Source organism: Acomys russatus, chromosome 26, assembly GCF_903995435.1.
Source record: "Acomys russatus chromosome 26, mAcoRus1.1, whole genome shotgun sequence".
Taxonomy (NCBI): Eukaryota; Metazoa; Chordata; class Mammalia; order Rodentia; family Muridae; genus Acomys; species Acomys russatus.
In genome coordinates this window covers 20,950,152-20,975,058 of record NC_067162.1, presented here as the reverse complement: position 1 = coordinate 20,975,058, position 24,907 = coordinate 20,950,152, and the positions used below count along the sequence as shown (strand labels likewise).

General features: G+C 52.5%; 1 protein-coding gene across 1 annotated transcript; it reads left to right on the top strand.

The window, feature by feature from the left end:
* The first annotated feature begins 8,063 nt into the window (after positions 1-8,063).
* Ccdc102a (coiled-coil domain containing 102A) lies at positions 8,064-24,671 on the top strand. Its single transcript, XM_051168825.1, has 9 exons — positions 8,064-8,074; positions 12,609-13,332; positions 14,548-14,774; positions 16,456-16,564; positions 18,406-18,522; positions 18,850-19,059; positions 21,021-21,191; positions 21,789-21,892; positions 24,146-24,671. The coding sequence occupies exons 2-9, from the start codon at positions 12,751-12,753 to the stop codon at positions 24,273-24,275; spliced, it is 1,650 nt and encodes a 549-aa protein (XP_051024782.1). The 5' UTR covers positions 8,064-8,074; positions 12,609-12,750; the 3' UTR covers positions 24,276-24,671.
* Positions 24,672-24,907: the final 236 nt, after the last annotated feature.

Sequence of the window (24,907 nt, the reverse complement as noted above, 5' to 3'; positions counted from 1 at the left end):
GCAGGAAGGCATGCACCACTGCCCCTACTTTCATGTGGTGCTGGTGGCCTAACCTAGGGCTTTGTGCGTGCTGGGCAAAGCCCTCTACAAGCTGAGCTACACCCCCAGTCTTTTCTTAATACTCAGTATTAATATATAAGCCAGTCTTAAGAATAGAGTTGGATAACAATTGAGATGTAATATGAATAAATTAATAAAATATATTTAAAAAAGAGTAGAGTTGGGACGCTACAGTAGAAGATTGACTTTCCTTCCTATGATCTCAGAGAAGGGATGTGGGCAAGGTTTGGGAAGGCTCAAGAAGCTTTGGAAGGGACAACATGAACTGTTTTCCAGTGAGATAGACAGGTAGTAAGGGACTCAGTAGTGCAGAAAATCTCAGCAGATGGAACTATTAGTGGAAAAGCTGAAACCCACTGGGTAGAAGAATTTGACCTTCAGAGTCTGGGCCTTAAGGCCTGACTTCCATGAGGAGCCATGCTGCTCCCGAGCAGACACAGACAGAGGAGCCTGTACCCCGTGTATAACTATAAAAATCAAGGCCGGAGCAGAAGTTCCCCATCCCCCACCCCCCACCCCCAATACCCCAGACAGATGCTGTGTTTCCCACTTCATCCTGAGGGCAAACCACGACTTTTACTTTTGTTTCTAACCCAGGAACCCTCCTTGTCCCTGCTGAGCAAAATCCGTGCACCATCACCCCTGTACCCTCAGGCATCATCTTTCTAGCCCTACACTTCACAACTTGAAGGGAAGCAGGAATCCCTTTCCTGACTCTCCAGATGGTTCCAGAAAACTACAAGACAGTGTAATACCACAAAAGCAAAAGGTTTGCTAACAGCAGCCCTGTAGCCAAGCTAGGACACAAACCTGGGATCCAAATTCCAAGCCAGCACCAGTAGCAGCTTCCCAAAGGTGGATTGAATAACCAACTCCATTTATTCAGTGCCCAGGTTGTGTGGCGTTGGGTTGAAAAATTGAACTCACTGACCCTCCAATTTCCTCATGTGTAAAATTGGCCCCACTAGACCTATTTCCCAGGGAGAAGAATTCAACCATTTCCAGGATCCTTACTTGTAGGAATCAGTCCCTGCCCAGGGTCCAGTCCTCGAACCAAAGGCCTTCGACAGTAATACGTCATCTGTGTGTGAGGCTTGCGAGCCCCTGCTTTCTCCCCAGCATAGCTCATGTACCCCAGCAGCAGCCAGGCCCTGCCTAGCACAGTGTTCCCATCTATACATGGCTCCCCACAAACAGCTACCCCTGCTGACCACAGGCTAAGATCTGCCTCTGGCTTTGTCTGGCTGCCCCTGGTCTGGGTGAGGAATGGACCAGTGTATCAGCAAGTCACAGCCCAGGAAGATGCTACTATCAGCCTGCTTTACAGGCTGGCAAAGGCGGCCACAGTATAACACCAAGGGTCTGACCCATCCTGCCTGGAAGCCCTTTCTCTGAGACATTGTGTCCCCCAAGCTGCTCAAGAACTTTACCAGCTCCCATCGGCTGGCTTGGTGCTAGACCTCATGCAGAGCATCTTAGTCTGCCCTCCGTCACTCAAGACTCAGGTTACAGGATTCATCTCATTTCATATGTGAGAAACTGGGGTCCAGGAGAGCTAGACCCCCCCATCCCCAAAACATAATCATGCCTTAACTTTCAACAGCCATCTCTGAAAGCAGGGGTTTCCTTTGGAGTTGAAAGGAGGTAGATCCCTAGCTCGATATTCCTGGGATGTTATGAGGTGAAGGGGCATGTGGGGATGAGGACCAATGGATAGGAGGGTGGAAGGGTCCAGGGGTCTAACCTGCAAAGCTGCTGTAGCCACGTCCTCACTGCTGTCTCGACTTGGTCCTCCAGCTTCTGCTGGGAGAAAAGGAAGTTGGGAGGAGTCAAAATTTGCGGCTTCTCTGTTCACCTCAGCCCACTGCCCCTTGGCTTCTCTGGCCTCTCTTCACCCCTATGTTCCTGCCTCACTTCTCCTTTCATGGTAACAGCCTGTTTCCTCTGAACTATTGGCCAGATAAAAGTCTATTTGATCTTAGTCCAGGGCCCCTGCTGCACTTCCTGGGGGTGGGCTGAGCTTCCAAAGTGGTTCCAGGAAGAGGTACCATGGGGGGAGGGGAGTTCAAGATGAGTTCAAGCTTGGGCAAGCTATGGCTACTCCTTGAGTCTCAGTTTCCCCATTTATAAAAAGAGGATTATATGTGTGTGTGTGTGTGTGTGTGTGTGTGTGTGTGTGTGTGTGTGTGTGTGTGTGGTGTTGTTGGTTTTGGAGATTTTGTTTGTTTGTTTGTTTGTTTGTTTTTGAGACAGGGTTTCTCTGTGTAGCCTTGGCTGTCCTGGACTGGCTTTGTAGACCAGGCTGGCCTCAACCTCACAGAGATCCATCTGCCTTTGCTCAGTGTGCTGGGATTACTGGCAAGTGTCAGAGGTGCTAAGCTGATAACCTGGAGAGGACAAGGACCCAGCTCCAGACAACCCAGGGCAGAGCTCAGAAAGTATGGCCAGAACAGCAGCGGAGGCAAAGCAAATCAGCCTGTCCTTCCACCCAGGAGTCCCACAATCCTACCCTATAATACCAGCCATGTTCTCTACAGAGCCCTAAAGAGAATGAGGAAGTGATTCAGGGAGAGGAAGCACAGATGCTGTCCCTTGCTCTTCTTATCCAAATTCCCCAGGGGAAACCATAACTCAAGAACATGCCCTTCGAGCTGGGCGTGGTGGCGCATGCCTTTAATCCCAGCACTTGGGAGGCAGAGGCAGGAGGTTCGATGTGAGTTCGAGGCCAGCCTGGTCTACAATGAGAGTGCAGGACAGCCAAGGCTACACAGAGGAACCTTGTCTTGAAAAAAAATAACATGCCCTTCTACCCCTGGATTTGGCATGTGGGGGAATGCAGCCGAAGGAAGAAATCAGGCAGGTTCCAGCACAGTGTTCCTCCTCTCTGCCCACCCAAGCCAAGCCCTTTAGTGTCAGCTCAGCACAGCTGACAGTGGGCACAAGGAGCTCAGAGGAAAAGAAAGGGGCATCCACCACAGATGCCATCAAATGTTTTACAGGGACTCCATACAACTGTGTCTCAACTCCTTGGCCGTACTCCCAGTGGGTGACTTAGATAAGCACTTGCCCTTATTGTATGTTGTTTTTCCTTGTTATTGTCTTTTGTGGTGCTTGGCCTCAACCCCAGGGCCTTGTGTATGCACAGTAAGCATCTGCACACTGAGCCACACCCTTACTCCCCCACAGCCTATGCTTTAGTTTTCTTTGACCATTATAACCAGACATTCAACTCCTGGCCTGTCATACCAGGGTTCTCCTGGCTGCCTCCAGGACTGAACTGCCAACTCCTCATGCTCTGAGGTGAGCAGCTGCACTGAAAGGCCTAGGTAGGGCTTTGCTCCCAGGCTCCCACAGCCTCTCTGTTTCCTTACTGCTCTTGCTTCAGCTCAGGATGCCAATTATCCCTGCATACAATACCTTAATACTCACCTTCCAACATTCACGTTCAGAAGCCAGAAATGGCTCCCTGTTGTCTTCATGGTCTGCCGTCCAGCCACTTCCTAGTCCTGCCCAAGGTCTGCACATGCCAGCCACATTCATGCATTGTGCCAGCTGTGACACACATGGACCTGGGCAGCCCCCCAACTTCACTCCATCCCTCAGGGATAAGCCCCAGTCCTGCTCCTCGGGGGGGGGGGGGGATATGGAGACTAAGACATGAGGAGACAAAATCAGTACCTGCCGCAGTCCCTTGGAGTGGATGAGGTCATTGCCATCCCTTGCCAATGGTCTCCCCACATGAGGGAATCTGTGAAGGATTGAGCTGGACATCAGAACAGGTGAGTAACACCAAGAGTGAGTCATTTACCCTCCAGATCTTTCCCCAACCTTGATGGCAATCAGAAACCTCCATTATAGACAAAGTGTCTTTAGCCTCTTTCGATGAGCTCAGACATTCCGACCTGCTGTGTTGCTGATCTGGGCCAGTCCCCCATTCCTAAAGCAACCTGGCAGTAGCCATGTTAATACAACACTTGGTGGTGACATCCAATCAGCATAGCTGACCTCAGCCCAGGAGTTCTGGGCTCCAGCAATCCTTCTGGAGTTAGCTGGGATTACCTCTGTGCCTGGCAGGTTTCAGATTCTTTCTAACCCAGTCTTACACCCCTCTTCTTTCCACCCCTCTCCATTCACTCCTTTTTTAAACACCAAAAGCAAGATGCCTGAGTCGAGTATGGCGAAGCCCAGCAGTCAAGACTCCACAAGAGGCCCTTGAGTTCAAGGCTAGCCTCAGCTACATAGTGAGATCTTGTTCCAAAACAAAAACCCTTATTTTAAAATTTTATCATGGTAACATAGGCATGTATCACAAAATTTACCATTTTATCCATTTATAGGCATTGGGTTTCTGCAACATGAAGTATGCACACTGTTGTACAGCCATCACTGTTGTCTATCGCCAAGCCTTTTTTATTTCCCCAAACATAACACTCCACTCACCAAAGGCCTGGCAACCACCCTTCTAATTTGTCTCTATCAATGCAACAACTATAGGGAACACTTAAAACCAGGATCATGGGCTGGAGAGATGGCTCAGCGGTTAAGAGCATTGACTGCTCTTCCAGAGGTCATGAGTTCAATTCCCAACCACATGGTGGCTCACAACCACCCACAATGAGATCTGGTGCCCTCTTCTGGCATGCAGTACAAGCAGGCATAATACTGTATACATAATAAATAAATAAATATTAAAAAAAAAAAAAAAAAAACAGGATCATACAGAGCCGGGCATGGTGGTACACGCCTTTAATCCCAGCACTCAGGAGGCAGAGGCAGGCATATTGCTATGAGTTCGAGGCCAGCCTGGTCTACAAAGCCAGTCCAGGACAGCCAAGGCTACACAGAGAAACCCTGTCTCGAAAAACAAACAAAACAAACAAAAACAACAACAAAATCAGGATAATACAGTATATGTCCTTTTCTAACTGGCTGATTTCACGATATACACCCTCAAGATTTAGTCATGTTATGCATAGATCAGAATGTCCTTCCAGACAGATGTGATGTCATGTGCCTGTAATCCCAGCAGCTGGGAGGTCGAGGCAGAAGGACCAAGAGTTCAAGGTCATCCTTAGCTACAGATCAAGTCTGAGGCTAGCCTGGACTACATGAGACCTTACCTCAAACAAATGGCAGAATCTGTTTCCTACACTTGGCAGAATAAAGCAGTAGCATTTATCCAAGCTACCCTGTACTACATAACCTTGTCTCAAGATGAAGGCGGGGGGCAAAGTGTTCTTTTAAAATGTTTAATATTCTACTGTGTATATGCACCATGCTTTTTTTTTTCCTGTCCATTTACCTGTAGATGGGCAGGGACTTCAGCTGCCTCCTGGCTGCTGTTGTTAATATCCCCAGTGTGCACGGGTATACAAGCAATCTTTTTTGACAAAGATAAAGTTTCTAGAGGAACTGTATTTATTTCACTTTATTGAGATAGGGTCTTACTCTGCAACTCTTGCCTGGCTTACCATGTAGACTAGTCTCTCAGGGATGTGCTTGCCTCTGCCTCCTGAGTGTTGGAATTAAAGGCACATGCCACCACACCTAGCTTTCTAGATCAAGTCTTCATGGCACTGTTTTATTTGAGTGCTATTCATTTTATGATTTTCTTTGATTAGCACCATCTTATATACAGATCTCCAATGTAATCTAATAATATGAAGCATTCCCTTAAAATATACTTACATTCTACAAAGTAAAATATGCCAATGAAGTGATGGTAAAGGTAACAGCTAGGTACAGAAGTGACATACAGAAGGACTAACTAACACAAGCCACAATCAGTCTCTAGTGTCTTGAGTCTGAAGACAAAACTCCTTGCCCTGTCCACTGATGAAGGAGGCTAAAACCACCCTGGCATTTCACAGAGGTTCCTGGAGAAGAGACGGTGATCAATCTTGAGCCATACAGGCTCTGTGACTTTCTGATATTCTCTGGGCTCACCATGACATGGTGGCAATGGCATCCAGTACACAGAGTAGCTGTGCAGCTAGGTAATTTGAGGGAGCGGGCTAGCCTATGGCCATCATGTACTGGGTTCCATGAGTGAGTGGCTCCCCTCACCTACTATATGCATGACATATGTACACACACACACACACACACACACACACACACACACACACCAGGGCAATTCACTTCCTCTCCAAAAAGAGAAAGCTCAGTTGTGATAAAGTCCAGCCAGGGGCCAGGCACACCATCAGCCTGACCTCCCTCCCGTCCCACCCTTTACCACCTCCAAACACTAGCTCTGGGATCTTGCTTCAGGGCTGTCACTCCTGGGGCATCCCGACTCACTGGGACATCTCACAGCTGTGAGATCCCATCAGAGCCAAAAGCCAATCTGAACTCTCATCTCCCCGCCTCTAAAAGGAATATATTTTTGTCATGAGTTCTCAATGTGTGACTCTCACAAGTTACACCTGTACACAAAGCAGAGGACAGCCACTGGAGCATCTGCAGGCTAGTAATCTTTAGGTGCTAACTAAAGCACAAACAACCTCACCCAAACTGGTTTCCCGTGGATTGCAGGAGCTGTCAAGCAACCACTGTGCACTACTCACACAGCCAATGAACTAACAAACGAAACTACAAAACTTGGAAAATCTGTGGAGTTTTACAAAGTTGGTGGAGGCAAAGCAGAGAAGGGGACAGAAGACCAAGAGAAGGGCGTCTGAGGGAAGTGACTGACGTCAAAAAGAAATACTGAGCACCCAGGAGATTCAGAGCAGGGGGCTGATGAGGTGGCTCAGAGGTTGGTGCTCTTTCAGAGGGGCCCAATTTGGTTCCCACTACCCACATGGTGGCTCATAAGAATCCATAACTCAAGTTTCAAGGGATCTGACCCCCCAAGGCCACCAGATACACACATGGTACCCTTAAAGTGTGTGTGTGTGTGTGTGTGTGTGTGTGTGTGTGTGTGTGTGTGTGTGTGTTGGGGAAGGGGATGTGTTCCCAAAATGATCCTTGTTTTTGAGGAAGCCCTAGTTTGTTTGTTTGTTTGTTTGTTTTATTTTTGTAAGACAGGGTATCTCTACAATAGCCCTGGCTGTTTTGGAACTCATTATGGCGGTAACCCAGACTGCCCTCAAACTCCCAGAGACCCACGTGCTTCTGCTTTCCAAATGCTGGGATTAGAGGTCCCAAGGGTTGGGATTAAAGGTGTGCACCATCATAACCAGTTAGCCCTTGTATTTTTGGAGCAAAACAAAACCAAACAACAACAAAACCCAACCTCTTACACTCTTACAGCAAATTGGTAGGAAGTATGCTACTGCTTAACTTTGTGAGAAAAGCAAAAACAAACAAACAAAAAAACCGTCAACACTCGGTACTTGGCTCATTCTTCACAAACCTCTATGTACATGGCCGTAGTTAGAATTGAAACATTCTTAACCTAGATCTTTATTTTTTTCAGTACAACAACCCAACCCAGCCTAGCTGCCCACACAGTTCTATGACTTGGTCCTGTCTGTAAAACAGATTGACCTCGCAGCAGGATGTGGTAGAGAGACATCATCCTGACCTTCCTCTGCCCTGACAAGACTACAGACACCCTACCCCTAGAAGTCGCTTTGGTTGTACAAATAAGGGAAACTGAGGCCAGGTGAGGATATGGACTCTTTGGCCCAGGGCCAGTCGGTGTCAGCGCTGGCACTGGGAAGAATGCAATTAATCAAAGTGAGGGCTTGGTGAAGCTCCACGTGGGTGCCCAGTGCCCACTACTGTCGCGGGCACCTAGTCCGTGGTTGGCGGGAAAGCCGAGGTCGTGGAACCTAAGTGGGAGGCCTCACGTTTGGGTGGGCCAGCGGGGGTCCAGCGGCCTGGCCCCAGCCCGCGGCAGGCCGCGCCCCACGCGGGGCCCCCGCCCGCTCCCCTTCCCCTCCCCCGGAGGGAGGAGGAGACTCGGCGGCCCTACCCCCGGCCTCCCGACCGGCCGCAGCAGCCAGCCCTGTGCCCCGTCCACCCTGCACAGCAGCTCTGACGTCCAGAATCCCGGTCCTAGCCCGAGGTGAGCGGGGACAGCGGGGCGGGGGGGGGGGGGGGGGGTCACCGCGGCCAGGGACTCGCTGCGGCCCAGAGCCTCTCACGCGCGGGAAGAGCTTTGCTGCGGGCAGGACAGGAGCCGGGGCGGGGCCCGCCGCACCCCAAACTCTGAGCCCAACTTTTTAGTCCCCAGTTGGGGTCCCCCAGACCCCCTGCACCCGGGTAGAAGACGGGTCCTGCGGCGGGACCGTGGGGGAGGGGTCGCCCCTGGAATGCCGGAGGAGCCGGGAGGGGCAGCGGGCAGCGGGCGGGGGTGGAATGTGGAACTCTCCCGGGGGACCCAACGTGGTCACCATGGCGAGCGCAGGACTGACGGGTGGCACTAGCCAATCAGAACACGGCTTCACGACCAGACCCGTGGCGCTGCCAATGGAAGTCTTGTGGTGGGGTGGGCGGGATGACTGGACCCCCGCAACCCCGCCAGCCGCTAGGGGGAGCGGGGCTGGTGGCCGGCATAGGGGCTACCAAGTAGGGACTAAAGCTGCACTGGGCCCTGCAAAGCAGAAAAGTAACTCCGGGAAGGAATGGGGGACAGGTGGAGCAAGGGTTTGGGGCAAAGAGAAGGGCGGGGCCCCAACAGCGCACTTACTTCCCTGGAAGCCTGCAAGCCTCTTCCCCATCTCGCGGCTGGCTTCAGTTTGTGTAAGTGAAATGTACCCCTTACTGGGCCCAGATCCCTGAGCTTTTGTGGGAGTGTGATTGGTTCTTATTGGCACCGAGTCTGCCCACCTGCTGGAGGTATTAGGAATTTTGTTGGTGCCTATCAATTCTATACATAGGGAAACTGAAGCCCAAGAGAGGCCAGAGCTCTGCACATACTTCTTTCTTTCTGCCCCACCCCCACCCGTCTCCCTGTCTGCTTGTCTGCATGGCGATTTCCCGGCCCCCTGATCCTTGGTTAAAGTGAACCCACCCGAGAGCTGCCCCCAATAAACCTGCTTTCATACTCTTAATTCGGCTTGAATTGGCTTATTTCGTAGCAGAGAAAACCTGCTACATACCACACGGTGTATCGATAGCAAAGTCAGGATTCATGTCTGTTCTATAGGAATGTGCAATTCCAGTAGTTGCTGAGAGTCCTGGGGTTGGAGTAGGTGCCCACGAAGGCTTCCACTTTCCCTTCTCCAGGCCACGTTTGTTTGGTGGGCCTAGTGTCTGAAGATCTCTCCAGGAATATTCCCAGGGGCGTGATGCTCTTCAGGTAGTCATGACCCCGGCCAGAGAGGCGTCCAGTTCCACCCCTCCAACTCTGTTTACTGCTAGCGTGCTGTGCCCGGTAGACAAGGAGCTGTTAATTGACCTAGCTGTAAGGAAAAGGGTTGGAATCTGTGACTTAGGGTATTTCTGTGGCTCCCCAGTTTAGGTTTGGGATACTTGAGCTTTGCCCCAGCATGGAGACCTAGCCTGCCTTCCTCTCCCACTCCTCTGTTTCTCTCCTAGAGGTCCAGCAGCTGTGAACTGGGCTCTCACTATCCGTGGACAGAGGGACAGATGCCCACAGTCTGTGGGCTGACCAGCTGTGGGCCCTGCACTTATCCAATCAGGCAGTCCCCATGTGGTTTCCTGCTGGGCTCTAATCCCTACCCGCAGCCAGGCCTGTGGCCCTGAGTCCACCTGAGAGATTCTGAGAGGGTATGGGACGATTCTGAACTGTGGAGGTCCCTGTTCCCTCAGCTGGCCCCCATCCAGGACTCAGTGTTGCTCATTCGTCTCCATGGATACCGAGAGAAGCTACGAAACACTGAGAGCAGACTACAAAGTTGAATATCTCCTCCTTCCCCCAAGTCAGAATGCCTTCCTTCCTCAGACACCTGACGCTGACCCTGGCCACAGGTGGGCTTAGACACCTCCCTGTGTTTTCAGCGCCTGGCTGAAAACAGACTTCTGATTTTTAGGAAGACACAACTCTCCCAAACTCTGTCTAGTCACAAGGGGACACCCCCCTCCCAAATAGGAGCTTTGTCCATCTTCCGGAGGCTCAAGAAACACTCACACAGCACCTGTTTATATAGCCAACAAGACCAAGAAGCCTTTCAGAGCTTCACAGTATGCTCATTGCCTAAAGTGATGGCTCCCAACCTTCCTAATGCTGCGAGCCTTTAATGCTACAGTTCCTCATGCTGTGGTGACCCCCAACCATAAAATTATTCTGTTGTTACTTCATAGCTAATGTTGCTACTGTTACAAATTGTATCATAGATACTTGATATGTGTTAAACCCCCCCCACCCCTCCCCAGATTGAGAACCGCTGCCCTAAAACAGGTTCTGGTGTTTAGGAAAACTAGCACGAAGCATCCAGAGGTTAGGAAAGTCTTTTCTCGTGGGAGGGGGCGGTGCCCGTGGGTCTTGCAGTTTCTAGATGTAGAGAGAGAGAGAGAGAGAGAGAGAGAGAGAGAGAGAGAGAGAGAGAGAGAGAGAGAGAGAGAGAGAGAGAGAGAGACGTTCCGATGAATCTGTAAACAAAAGAACGACGCTGGCCCCCTTCTATGGGCAGTACTGGATCTGTAGCCTGCAATGAGTGTCCAATCAAAAAGCACCCTTGTTTCCAAGGACAGACAGGGACAGTTCTGGCTGGGGATCAGGAGCACTGAGACCTGCTCAACTCAGATGCAAGGCCACATAGTACAGCTCTACACCAGCCATCCCACGGCCAACTTTAAACAAGTACTCTATGCAGGGCCTGTCTTATAAGCTGTAAGTGGCACAGATGCCCCTACTGAGTGGAAGGTGGTACTGTAAGAAAGATCTCCAGCCAGTTATGGGTGGCTATGGGCATATCAGGGCATTCCCTAGTAGTGGCACCTGAGTTGGAAGGATGGGCTGGCTGGCTTTAGGAAGAGTGAAGACAGAAAGGAAGTCTCTGCCTGCCCCCCCCCTCCCCCCTGACCTGCTCCAAACAAAGATGACACTGAACCTGGGGAGGAGGGGCAAGTGACTGGCAGCTGGACCCTGCCTGCCTATGTGCAGCATGAGGCAGGGCCTCTGTGTACCTGGGTTACCACAGCTGCTTGAGTGTTCCCAAGGCTGTTATGTGAGTAGGGTGGGAGTGGGGAAGTGTTGCTAGGCAGGCAGAGGCCAGCTGCACCAGGGTCTGCACAGGTGTGCTTGTGGGGGGGGGGGTGGACGTGCCCCCACCTCTTCCCTCATGCGTGTGCATACCTGTCCTGGGCCTGAGGAGAAAGGCAGAAGGTCTTTACAGCCTCCCTGCTTCACTGTTCCTACCTTTCCCCCACCCTGAAACCCGGAGGAGCCAGGGATGACGTTGGAGGCCCCATCCTGGAAGCCATTAGAGGCTTGGATGATGTCTGCTCTGCTTCTGTTCTTATAGGCTTAGAATTTCTAGAAGGAGCCAGTTGGAGTCTTCTCTGAGCCAAGCAGAGCCCTTTGCCAGGCCTGGCAGTTCCAAGGCAGTGCATGTGGCAGCAGCCCCCACTGCCACACTTCTACTGGCGGGCTAAGGGAAGACCTGCCTTTAGGACTGGTACTTGGGCTTTCTGCCAGCCCTCCTCCTCTCCTCCCCCCTGCAGATGCTAGTACAGTTTCATAGGAGTGTTCTGATGGAACTGGGCCAGGAAAATGGGGAAGGAGGAGTGTGTGTGTGTGTGTGTGTGTGTGTGTGTGTGTGTGTGTGTGTGTGTTTGGGGGCCCATTGGTGTGCTGGCGCATGTATACAAGTGTATCTGTATCTATTTGTATAGCTGTGTGCCCGTAAGTCCATCTCTGACTGTATGTGTCATTTATCCCTGCTTTGTGTGGGTGGGATTGCTTGTATGTTCCCAGACATGTCTGTGTGAGCAGAAATGTCTAGATGCTTGTGGGCGCCAAGGCTACCAACTCATGCAGGCCGAGACACTGAGTCACAGAGGGCACACTGCCTGTTAGGAACCAGAGCCTGGGTCTGTGGGGGGCCAGTCTGGTGACTGTTCACACGAGCGTCTTTGGGGTTGAGATACACATGGAGCCGTAAGTAATGGGGTGACAAGGGCTTAGGGTAGAGGGCTTGTTGGTGGCTTTGCATGGTGGGGAGGCAGAGAGACTTGAGGTCGCTTGAATGCTCACATGCTCCAAACGTGGAGTCCTGAAATGTAGTCTCTGCTGCATGCCTGCCAAGCACCCCTGGCCATGGAACTGGTGTTAATTAAGTGAGGGTCCAGGTGAACTTGAGGCACACCCTGATGAAGGTATCCTGGGCATCCTTACCCTGCCCCCATTGTACAGATGGAGAAGGGGAAGCCCAGAAAGGCCCCGTGGCTTCCGCAAAGATCAAACCTAACAAAGCAGGGGTTTGGATCCTCAGCCTTGAAGGGATGAGGGGGATTGGAGCCAGGGAGAAAGTGCCTGAAGGCCCCTACAGGCCTTTTTGTGAACACCCTGGAACACACCTCCCTCCTCCTGCTTCAGCCAGTACTGCCCTCTGTATTCCCTTGAGCATGCACATGGCTGATCAGGTGGCTATTGGTGATGGGCACAGCCCAATAATGGTTGTGTTCTCCCGCAGGTCTGAAGAGGCGTCCCAGATGGGTATCCTAGAGAGCCTCGAGGTTCCTGTCACATACAGTGGTATCATGTAGGTCTCTCGTCCTGAGCACCATCCTTTAGCCTAGCCACGCATTCGCACCCAGGGCCTGCCCAGCCTCACTATGAGTCACGGCCCCAGCCCAAGGCTGGCCGAGTCCCCGCAGCTATCCAAGAGCAGCCTGCTTACCATCCTGGGCAGCCCGTCCCCAGAGCGCATGGGTCCGGTGGACTCGCTGCCACCCACGCCGCCCAGCGGCACACCGTCGCCAGGGCCACCACCTACCCTACCCCTGCCCGCACCCGCGCTCCTTGCTGATGGCGACTGGGAGAGCCGGGAGGAGCTGCGGCTTCGAGAGCTGGAGGAGGCTAGAGCGCGAGCCGCGCAGATGGAGAAAACGATGCGCTGGTGGTCGGACTGCACAGCGAACTGGCGGGAGAAGTGGAGCAAGGTGCGCGCCGAGCGCAACCGTGCAAGGGAAGAGGTGCGCCAGCTGCGCCAGCGCCTGGACACACTCACCAAGGAGTTGGCGGGTGCGCGCCGCGAGCGCCAGGAGGCTCAGGGCGAGTGCGAGGCCCGCGGCCGCGAGCTGGCCCGACTGCGGGGAGCACGCAGTTCAGTGGACAAGACACAGGACGGCCCGGAACCTGAACGCGATCATGAGCCGGTGCGCGACATCGGGGCGGAGAGGCCGCCTGGGAGCCAGGTGTGCCCAGCTATGCGGCATGGAAGAAGGCTGGCATTCAAATCAGCCTTGCACAGGGGCCCGGGTGGGAGGGAGAAGTGAAAAGATCTGATCTCCAGTGAGGTGTCTGAGAGCCCCCACGTGATGGTGGTGGAAGGGCGTAGATAAGAATCACCTTGATTTGGCAATCCCCAAGTTCTGGAGGTCGCATCCTCCACCACCCCCATACCTTGGAAGTCATCAAAGTCAAAGAATCTTCCATGCCATGCACAGGAGAAATCTGTGACTTGGCTTAGAAAAGGAGCTGACTCCTGGTTCTCAGTGCCTACAGATACAGTATCTACTTAGTCCCTACAGCTACCCCTGACACACAGGGAGGTTCAGAACTCAGCTCTGTTGGCTGCTCCAGCTGCTCTGTTTGCTCCTGGTAACACTCTATGCCTGGGGCAGGTGCAAGGGCAGGGTCTCAGCTTTGGTCTCCAGGAGACCAGATCCTAGCAATGAGACTCTTAGCTGCCCTCCCCCCTCACCTCACCCCCACTCCAACCCCCACCTTTCTCTGGCCTAGCCCTCTCCCTGTGGCCTGGCATTTGGAGACTTTTTTTTTTTTTAAACCTAGCTACCAGGACCTCGTGCTCTTCTTGCCCTCCCTCTTGTTTGGTTGTCATCACAGTGCCCCCACCCACCCAGGGACTGTTTAGGGAGTCCCCAGGCCTGGAGTCTGTGTTTACACCCCAACTCAGACACTCTATTCTATGACCCTCCTTTCTGGTAGTTCCATCTGTCCCAGGTGACAACCAGAGTGCCCCGCCCCCGCACAGGACTATCTGAGGTCAGAGGGATAGGAAGTTAGTATTCCTCAAGTCCTCAGAGCCACCAATCTCCCTGTGAGCCCGTGTTTGCCTAGGGACTGGCATCCTAAGCCGTACCAATCCAAGGAATCCTGGCTTCACCATCTGTTCCAACTAGTCCACCCCGTGTTTGCATATTTGGGGTGACAGGGGCCCTCCTGGGGAACGCTCCGGGATACAGGAAACCCTGGTGGCTGGCAGTGTACTTCCAGGATGTGAAGGGGGAAGGGCCGGAGAAGGAGAATGAAGCAAGGAGCCAAAGAGGAAACCAGGGCCCAGAGGCACTGTGTCACCCGCCCCAGGTCACTTAGCAAGCTCATTCCACAGCAGGGTCTGGGATGGCCATGCCTGGGCCAGGTGTAGTTCCTTACCTTGGTCCCCACAGGAGCTGGACCTGGTAGAGAGTCTGCTGAAGAACAGACCAGAGGAGCCAGAGGGCTGCTGGGATACCTGCAGCGTGGCAGCCGGGGGCCCTCGGGTCAGCTCCAGCCGCCAGGATCGCAGCCGCCTTAACTGGGAGGACACAGCCAGTACAGAGGACGAGGCCTCCAAGTTGACTGCCCTGCGGCTACGCCTAGATGAGTCCCAGAAGGTTCTGCTCAAAGAGCGAGAGTGAGTCCTGTGGGGGAAGGTGGGGCCTGGAGCTCGGGACCCCCAGAATCCCAAGTCACTTGAGCCCATGAATGAGAGCTGTTGAGGCATAATCTCAGATTATGTACCTTAGGGTGGTTTTGTTGGTTTCGTCATTTTTCTCCCTTCCCTGTGCAGTCCCACTGTAAGACAGAACCCAGAGCTTTCTGCTTGTTAGGCAAATATTCGCCATTGAGCTAAATCCCCAACCCCACTATCTAAGATTTTATAGCAGGAAACCCATTACAGTATCTTTTAAAAAAAATTTCATAAAGATTTAATTTGTTAAATTTTATGTGTGTGAATGGTGTGTGTGTGTGTGTGTGTGTATACCATGTGAGTGTATGGTGCCCATAGGGGCTGGAAGAGGGTATTGGATCTCCTGGAACTGTTATTACAGTTTATTAACTGTCATTTTGGATGCTGGGAACCAACCCTGGGTCCTCCATAAAGAGTAGCAAGTACTTTTACCTCTAAGCCATCTCCATCCCTCATCCTTTGTTTTTCAAGGAGGGCCTCAGTACATGAACTCAGGTTGACCTTGAGCTCACTGTGTAGCCTATGGTGGTCTCAAGCTTACTTCTGGTGGCAGAGACGGTAGCAGGGATGAGAGAGGAAGTTGGGAAGCATAGGTTTAGAGGGGTTGTGTTTGGCACAGCAAGGTAACCGTTTTGTGAGTAGATGGGGCTGGAGGCCCAGACAGGTCTGGGCTACAGGTGAAAAGGCAGGGGTCATCCATGACTAGGTGGCCTTGAAAGGCAGGAATCTGAGAATCAGAAAGGTGGCTGGAAAGGCAAGGAGAAGGCTGTGGCATGGAGTCCTGGCTCTGTTAAGTTCAGAGGCTGCCTAGAGGATGCGGGGAGTGAAGAAGAAAGAGAGCCATTTGCAGGGAGAAGGAACCAAGAGAGACGGTTTAGCAGGAGAGTGGGTGCCGAACCGAGCACCTAGGTGACCGATGGAGTTAGAAGGTGGAGGTCATCAGTGGCTTTGGTGAGGGCAAGTAGAGGGGGTATGACGTCATGTTCATGAATTTCTGCAGCTCTGGTATCCAGGAAATAAGTGTATAGATTATGTACTTGGTTCACATATATGATTTTACTTTTAAAAATCAACACAGCTGGGCAGTGGCTGCACACGCCTTTAATCCCAGCACTTGGGAGGCAGAGGCAGGTGGATAACTGTGAGTTCCAGGCCAGCCTGGTCTACAAAGTGAGTCCAGGGCAGCCAAGGCTACACATAGAAACCCTGTCTCGAAAAACTAATAAAAATAATAATAATAATAAACACAAAGGCTTGGGGAAAGAGAGTGAGTTCAGTGGAGTGTGTTTGCCTAGTGTGAATAAGTCCTGAGTTTAAAAATGGGGGAGGGGGAACATGCCCTGTGATGACAATTACAGTGATGCTTCCGTGGGTGCCATTGCATCTTTGGCTAAGGAATGCCAGAGGAGCCAGTAGCCAGCAGAAGCTGGGGAGAGAATGGCATAGGTTCTTCCAGAATATCTTCCCCGCCCACACCTCATCTCTTGGACTTTTAGCCACAGAACATGGGAGAAGACGGGCTACTGTTTAAATAACCACCGCGCGCGATCAGGCTCCCTGAAATACGAAGTCAAACCAAAGACTGTCTAATACAGTCTCTGTGCTTGCATGTCCCAATCCCCAGGGATAAGCTGGCTCTGAGCAGGAACATCGAGAAACTTGAAGGGGAGCTTAGCCAGTGGAAGATCAAATACGAGGAGCTGAGCAAGACCAAGCAGGAGATGCTCAAGCAAGTAAGGCTGTGGCGGGGGGGGGGGGGGCAGGGGTGGTTGCAAAAGGAAGAGGTGGGGAGGGGGTGCGGAGCTTCCGGGTGATGGTGGCCACACGATGGGGAGTTCCAGCCTTGGGGACAAGTCAGCCACAGTTCTCTGAGCACCAGGGCAGGCAGGTGGGGAGATGGTGGTAGCCCAGAAGGTGAGGATTTTTAGTTACGGAGCTGGAGAGATGGCTCAGTGGTTAAGAGTGCCGCCTGCTCTTTCAAAGGTCCTGAGTTCAATTCCCAGCAACCACATGGTGGTTCACAACCATCTGTAATGTGATCTGATGCCTACAGGTATACATGCAGGCAGAACACTGTATACATAATAAATAAATAAATCTTTAAAAAAAAAAAAGAATTTTGAGTTATGAAGGCATCAAAACAGTATGAAGGAGATTGGGTGGGAGGCCAGGGAAGGCCTCTATAGGATGACATATGAGCTGGGGTGTGGTGAGTCACACCTGTAATCCTAGCAGTTGGGAGGCTGAGGCAGGAGGATTGCCTTAATGCCAAGGCTGACTTGGATACAGGGTAAGACCTTGCCTTGGCATCCCTCCTCCACTCCCTGCAAGATGCTGCTTAAAGCGAGACCTAATGGGGCTAGATGAAGCCATTCTTGAGAAAACAGAGGTGCTAGATGCTCACAGCAGCAGTTCTGGAGTAGACAGACACTGTTAGGCTGGACACCGAAGGCTAGCATGGCTCTCACAGAGGTAGGATTGAGCGACTAAATGTCAGGGAGGTTGTGACCATTTAATAATGTGTGTCAAGTGACACTGAATCCTCATGGCAGTCAAAGGAGCTACGTCCTCACGTTCCCATCTTAGTTTTGAGGCAACTGAGGTTGAGAGGGAGACCCTTACAGAAATAAGACGCTCAAAAGCAGCTTGGCTGCCACTTCCGCCTCTTGTACAGATTGGGTATGGCCACCAGGGGGCGCCGCCATCCTGGGAAAGCCTTGCTGGATTCTCTGGGATCACAGAGGTCAAAAGACCAGAGATTTGCTTAGGAAAACTGCCAGACCTAGTCATCCCCGGGAATCTCTTCAAGCTCATAAAAGAGTCCCAGGCCTGTGCCTGCCTACTTGAATCTAATCTCCCTTCTTCTTTTGGGGTCCAGAAACAACCTGGCCCCACACTATTCAGACTGCCAAGTAGAGTTGCTTAGTTGCTAGAAGGACACTAAATGGAACACCACTGTGCAGTTGAGCAGAAAATCCTCTTGTGCCTTGGCTTCCTTCCACGGCATTGTCTTAGAGGTTTGCTGTGTGCTTGTGTGGAGCAGCAGCTTGGGAGACGCTGCCACAGCAGTTCTTATGCCCATACATGCACACTGGAGCTCAGAGCCACCCCGCCGTTGTTGAGAGCCATGGAGAAAGCAGACAAGCTCTCTGCCCTCTAGGCTTTCAGTCTTATGGGCAAGTGGGGAAGAGGCGAGGTGGATGGAGGAGCACACGCATGGGAGCATGTGATGTTGTAGGTCTTTCTGAGAACATCGGAGTTGGGTTCTCTCTCAAGGCACCAAGGAACCCTCAGAGAGACTTTGGTGCAGGGCGCAGGGGTGCTGAGTTGAATTGATTTTGTTAAAGTTTACTGTTGACTCCCATGGTAGACAGTGAGCAGACCCGGTTGAGTACAGGCACCAAAAGGCCAGAATGTGAGGTAGTGGGAGGTGACAGACATTTCAAAGCACTGAGTGAGCAGATTCAGCTGGAATCCCTGCTCCTCCATTACCCTGGCTGGTGCTCACCTCCAGCGTTGCCTCTATGATATACCCTGGTGGTCCTCATGACCAGGCTGGGTGATGTCCTTGCAGCTCAGCCTCCTAAAGGAGACGCACCAGGATGAGTTGGGCCGCATGTCTGAAGACCTGGAGGACGAGCTGGGAGCACGCTCTAGCATGGATCGCAAGATGGCTGAACTGAGGGGTGAGGTGAGTGGCCGGCAGGAGGGAGAGGCAATGCCTGGGGCTCAGGGGTTCAATTCAGCAGTGGGGGGTGGTGTGGGGACAGAAGTCTGTGCTGTGCTGTGAGGGGCTGGCCCACACCCTGCAGGAGGCACCCCCTTTCCCACACAAAACCCAGAAGGGCCCCCACATCCTGCACACCGTGAAGAAAAAAAAAGCACAGCATAATTATAGCCGCTGCAGCTGGATCTGCTTCCTGGTTCCATTTTTGGCTTCAGGAGGGGCGGGGGTGCATCTAGCTCGTCTCTCCACCCCTGTCCCCCAGGACTCTCACTGCACCCCTCACTGTTGCAGATGGAAAGGCTCCAGGCAGAGAATGCAGCTGAGTGGGGCCGCAGAGAGCGGCTGGAGACAGAGAAGCTAGGCCTGGAGCGAGAGAACAAGAAGCTGCGCGCACAGGTTGGCGACCTGGAGGAGGCCCTGGCGCGCCGGCGGCGGCAGAATGCCAGTGCCCTGGACTGCGACCTGAGGGCCAGCCAGGCCGCTCTCTTTGAGAAGAACAAGGTGGAGCGGGGAGTGGTACCCCGGGTCCCCCAGCCAGCCGGTCAGCACACTGTTGTATGTCTTCCTTGTGGATAACTGAGATATAGGATGAGCCTCCTCGATCCCCAAACCAGACTCCCAAAAGGCTCCCAAACCCCCCAGCTTTGAGCATCAACACACTGCCTTAAATGAATACAACATTTCACAACTAGGCGAGATAGGTCCCAGTCAAAACGTGAGGGCAACGAAAATGAAAATGCTGAAGAAAATGTCATCAGGCCCTGATGACATTCATATGAAACTAATGGATTTGGGGGGGGGGGTGTTTTTGAGACAGGGTTTCTCTGTCTAGCTTTGGCTGCCCTGGAACTCACACTACAGACCAGGCTGTCTTCAACTCAAAGATCCTCCTGCCTCTGCCTCCCAAGTGCTGAGATTAAAAGCATGTGCCACCACCACCTGGCCTGAAATTAATGGATTCTATGTTTAGACCCAGCTCCTGTCCCCAAGAGACCTCGTGGTGTATGTGTGAATACCCCAAAGGTCCAAAACTTCTGAAACCTAAGCTGAGGATAAAGCTTGGCACCATGCTTGCCAATCATACATAAAGCTCTGGGTCCCCAGCACCACATAAGGTAGTATGGCATCTCGTACCTGTGGCCCCAGCACCTGAGAGGTAGAGGCAGGCAAGAGGACCAGAACTTCAGAGTCATCCTTGGCTGTAGAAAGAATTCAACACCAGCCTGGACTACCTGAGTCTTTTTTTTTTTAATTGAAAACCAAAACACCTTTGAGCCTAAGTACTTCTGATAAAAGATACTCAACCTGTAACTGCATTTATTAAACAACTACTATAAAATAAAGCAATTAGCCCAGTGGAGGTGGCGCACGCCTTTAATCCAAGCACTTGGGAGGAAGAGGCAGGCAGATTTTTGTGAGTTTGAAGTCAGCCTGGTCTACAGGGTGAGTTCCAGGACTGCCAGGGCTATACAGAGAAACCCTGTCTGGAAGAAAGAAAGAAAGAAAGAAAGAAAGAAAGAAAGAAAGAAAGAAAGAAAGAAAGAAAGAAAGAAAGAAAGAATAATAAAGCAATTATAATAGTGATAAAAATAGAAAGTAATTAAGGTAGCTACGTGCACTGAGCACCTACTGTGTGACTGTGGCAGCAGTGAACAGACAGGTGTGTGTATCTGTTATTCCACGAATGATGGCTTGGTGCTCCATCACAGATGGTTAGGCCTGGTCCCAAAAAGGCTTCCTGAGGGGGATGCAGTGACTTTGAGCTGAGGTCTCCAGGAAAAGCAGAAGTTAACTGATGGTAAACTGACTTTCCAGAGGGTAGAGTGAGAACGAGGTGGGGGTGGGTGGGAGGTGTCACAGAAGGACTCTGACTGGGTAGGTGTGACAAAGGGGCTCAGGTAGAAGAGGCAGGGACCATGGGCTGTGTTGTGAGAGCGGCAAGCAGAGGTGGGGTGGGCAGCTGCCAGGTGGCAGGCAGTGATAGGACAGAGGTTGGGGAGCCCACCACAGTTCCCAAGGTTGCAAGGGATGGTGGAGAACTGGACTCCAGTGCCCTCCTCAGTAGGAACGGAGACACTCCAGAGTAGGGGGGTCACCTCTCTTCCTGGCTCTCCCACTTTGGCTTCTGCTCTCTTCCTGTGCCACATACTCTCCCAGCCTAAATCCTCCCGACTGATGTGCTTGTCACCAAGACTGTAGAGCTCATCGCTTCCCCAAAACCTGACCTGAAGTGGCACAGCCTGCCGGATAACCTTTCTGGTTCTTTACAGTTTGTCCATCCCCGTGGAGCCACTGAGTCACGCACTCAGCCTTGTCACCTCACTAGGTGGCACTGCCAGCCCCCAGTTGACCACTAAGCCTTAACATTCAGGCAGCCATGTGGGACATGTCCGCTAGCTGACCGCTCCCAAGGGCCTCTCTGGGTGAGCATGTGGTCTGAGCCCCCCACCCCACCCTTGCAGGAGCTGGCAGATCTGAAGCACGTACATTGCAAGCTCAAGAAACAGTCCCAGGAGAAAGTGGCAGAGCTGGCACACGCCAACCGGCGCGTGGAGCAGCACGAGGCAGAGGTAAAGAAGCTGCGGCTGCGGGTGGAAGAGCTTAAGAAAGAGCTGGCCCAAGCCGAGGATGAGGCAAGTACCAACCAACAGGCCTGAGGGGAGTGGGCCATATGCATGGGGAGCAGCCCACCATGTGCTGCTATATGCCTGTGCCTGAGACCGTGGGCAAGTGAGGGCAGCCTCTGGAGGGGAAGGAAAAAGGATGAGGCAAGTGTGCAAAGGAGGGGAATGGAGGTGCAAATGGTTAGGCAGAAGGCAGGAGGATTCCCCCATGCGCAGAGGACTGGGTGGACAGATGGATGGAGAGCGGAATGGATGAATGAGTGGGGTCAACAGGTGACTGATGGATGATTGGGTGTACAAATAGATTGATGCCTGGTGGGGCAGTGGACAGGGGAGGAAGGGCATCTGACGAGAAGCAGGTGGATATGGGTGAAGGGCTATGTGGCCAGGTGGTTGGGTGGGTACTGGGTAGATTGATGCATGCTGGGTAGATTTGGAGACTGGTGGGATGGAGAGTGGAACGGAAGTGGTCCTAGGGGCAAGGCCTCAGGAACAAGAGTTGGGATGGGACACCACGGTCCCAGAGCGGAACAGGGGAAGCTGCTGAGCCAGGCAGCCTCTGCCCAAGCCGAATGTCCTGTTCTCTGCTCTCCCTGCTCACTCCAGCTGGATGAGGCCCACAACCAGGCACGGAAGCTGCAGCGGTCGCTGGATGAGCAGACAGAGCAGAGTGAGAACCTCCAGGTGCAGCTGGAACACCTGCAGTCCAGGTAGGCAGGGATGCTCTGCCGGCGGGGAGGGGGCGGGGCACGTCTGTGGAGGTGGGAGTGGGGGGATGGCTCCTGAGCCCCCAGGGCAAGGGCCAGAGAGGAAGACCAAGAAGGAAGAGCTCCTGGGGCCAGAATCCTGTCCCCTCCGAACAGGAAAGGCCAGGGCCAGGAAGCTGCAGGGGAGTGGCTGCAGGAAGACGGCCCAGCTGTGGGCTCTGGAATTGTCTCCTTCGAGTGGATGTGACGGTGGTGGTGTGAATACGTGGAGGACTGCCAAGGAGGCCCGGGCTCTGGACAGGGCCAGTGATGCTGGGAGTCTTGGGGCAGTAGGGACCCCAGGGACAGTAGGAATATGGAAAGCTGAAGGGCAAGGAATGGCAGAGAGTGACAGGCCAAGTCCCTCAGCTGTGGCAGGAACCCTCAGCCCTTGAAGGAAACTGAAGAGGCGCTTAGATCCACCCACCTGGCACACTGCCACCTCTCTTGTCCCCACCCCATTGTTCCAACTCTTAATCCTGCCTCTTCCATACACTTTCCACTTCCAAGACCACCTGGACATGTCAGAGCACAAAGACACTCCAGAGTCATAGCTGGGAATCCCCGAGAGCATATGGCCAGTGTGGCTACACCCATTCCTGCGTTCTTAGCTGTAGGTAGAGGGACCTGGGGTCTGCAGCCAGACTTTTTGGGTAGGGAAAAGGCTGGGTGACCTTAGGACACTGAACCCTCCTGGGTCAGCTCCCTGATCTGTAAAATGAACAGTCACTATGAAAGTGAGACAGCGTCTTGAATCTTTAAAACGCACCTGAACCAACAGATGCCATGACTGGTCATTTGCACCTGACTGGGGAGGTAGCTCAGTAGCTTGCTGCAGATATTCCAAGACCTGGATTTGATCCCCGGCACCGCACAGACTGAATATGGGGCTACATGCCTGTAATCCCAGTACTCGAGGGAGAGAGGCAGATCAGAAGTTCAAGGTCCTCTTCAGCTACATAAGGGAATTGGAGGCTAGCCTGAGCTGCGTGAAAAATGTTTAGGAGGCATCTAGACCAGCAAATGCTGAGTCACCATTTGCACTTATTGGCCACTCTCTTTGCCTCCCCTGGGAAGGGACTAAGGTGTGGGCTAAAGACTGTGTCAAGAGGCTCCTGTGAGGCAAAGAAGGGAGTGATCTTTTCTCTCAGGACTGAAAGACAAGGGAAAGCCCTTCAATGACTGCTCAGTAGTGGGTAGCCTGGTAGGATCTCCTGGTCATCAGCAACAGGTTTATTGAACATCTGCTTAGTGCTGCTGTGTGCTGAGAGCTTGCGGGTAGGATGGGCTTTAGAGCCAAGCCTTACAGTTGTGTGGCATAATCAATGGGCTCTCAGTTTCCCCAATGCCTGGAGTGACACCTGAAATTTACACAGGGCCCAGGCACAGATTTGAGTCAGGATTATTGCAGGCCCAGCTCCACATGGTCCAACCCCCCCCCACACACACACCCCACATCCCCCACCCCACCCCCGCTCAACAGGCCACTCACAGAGCCTGGGGCTCTCCAGAAGTCTCAGCCACATTCCTGGAGAGCCATAAACTCTCAAAATGGGCAGACTGGCTCTGCTCAGCCTCGCCAGCACCTCTGTCGGGGGTGGGCAGGGCCACCCAGGATTGCTGCCTCATTTTAGTTTGTAACTTTTTCTTGCTTTAATGTTCCGGGACAGCGCACTAAATCACCATGCAGTAATGGAGCCACACTCTCGCCCCTCCCTGCCACGTTAATAATTCATGCCTTCCAGTAAGATGCAGTGGGGCAACTGCTTTTGTTGGGGACGGTGTTTCCTCCACCCCTTTCTCCTCATTTTGGCAACATTTGCCTGGCACATTTTGGCTTTAGGAATTGTTCTGTGAGGAAGTAGGGGCTGAGGAGACACTGAAGATGTAGTATGCTCCACACGCCCTATTCTTTGGTCTCTTGGATCCCTATGAGGGATCAGTCCCATCTCAGTCACTTCTCTAAGTCTGTCATCTACACCAGCAATGGCACTGCAGCTCAGAGCCCCAACCCCTCTGTCTCCTGTCTGAGTGACTTTAGGCAAGTCACTTAACTTCCTTATGTTTCTGTTTCCTTGTGCATAACTTGGGGTGACAATAGCATTTCCCCCATATGAGCACAGGTACCTCAGAGTGCATTGCAGCTGGGAAGGGAACAGCCACTGCCAGCACAGATGCACTATGATTCCTGCTCTGACCTGTCCACCTACCCCTCAGGCTCCGCAGGCAGCAGCAAAATGCCCCCCTTTTTGGGAAGATTCGTAGTACCCGATTTGGTGCCGAGGAAGCCGGAGATGGAGCCAGCGACCTAGATGAGGATGAGGACCTGCAAATCCAGGTGGCCTAGAACATCCAGGGTGGAACAGGACTGACCCAAAGCCAAGGATGCCCAGCTGCGCATCAAACAATGCAGCTGTTCTTGCTCTCTGCACTCGCTTGGGTTCCATCCTCCTGCTTCAGACCATGTCCCTCTCTCCCAGGAAGGCAGCGATTTCGCCTACTCACACCCCAGTGAGCGGAGAGCCTGTTGGATATGTATATTGTATATATGCCCAGGGTTACTTGGACCCATTCAATTTTATAAACACAGCAGCTCTTAAGACTCCACCTGCATGCATAGGACTTCATGCAAGGATGGGACGAACTGAGGGAGGCTTGGTGGTATGGCATGGGGTGTTCATAATAAGATACCGTGAATTTTGTAATAAATGGAGTTCAAGCTCTCAGGGCAGAGTCCTGAAAGTTCAGGAGACTCGGGGAGGAGGCACAGAGGGTTGGCATAGCCTGTACCTAACGTTGAACTAGAGTCCAGGATAATTGCATGAATGAATGGGTAGCAGCAGTGTAGGTGAGAGACCTGGCATCCAACCTGTTGGGAAAGAGGGGAGTGTGGTGCCTGTCCAGTGTAGGCAAGAAGAGATCTCAGTCACAGAAACTCACGGGCTCAAATCTCTGCTCTGCCCTTTACTGACTGCGCAA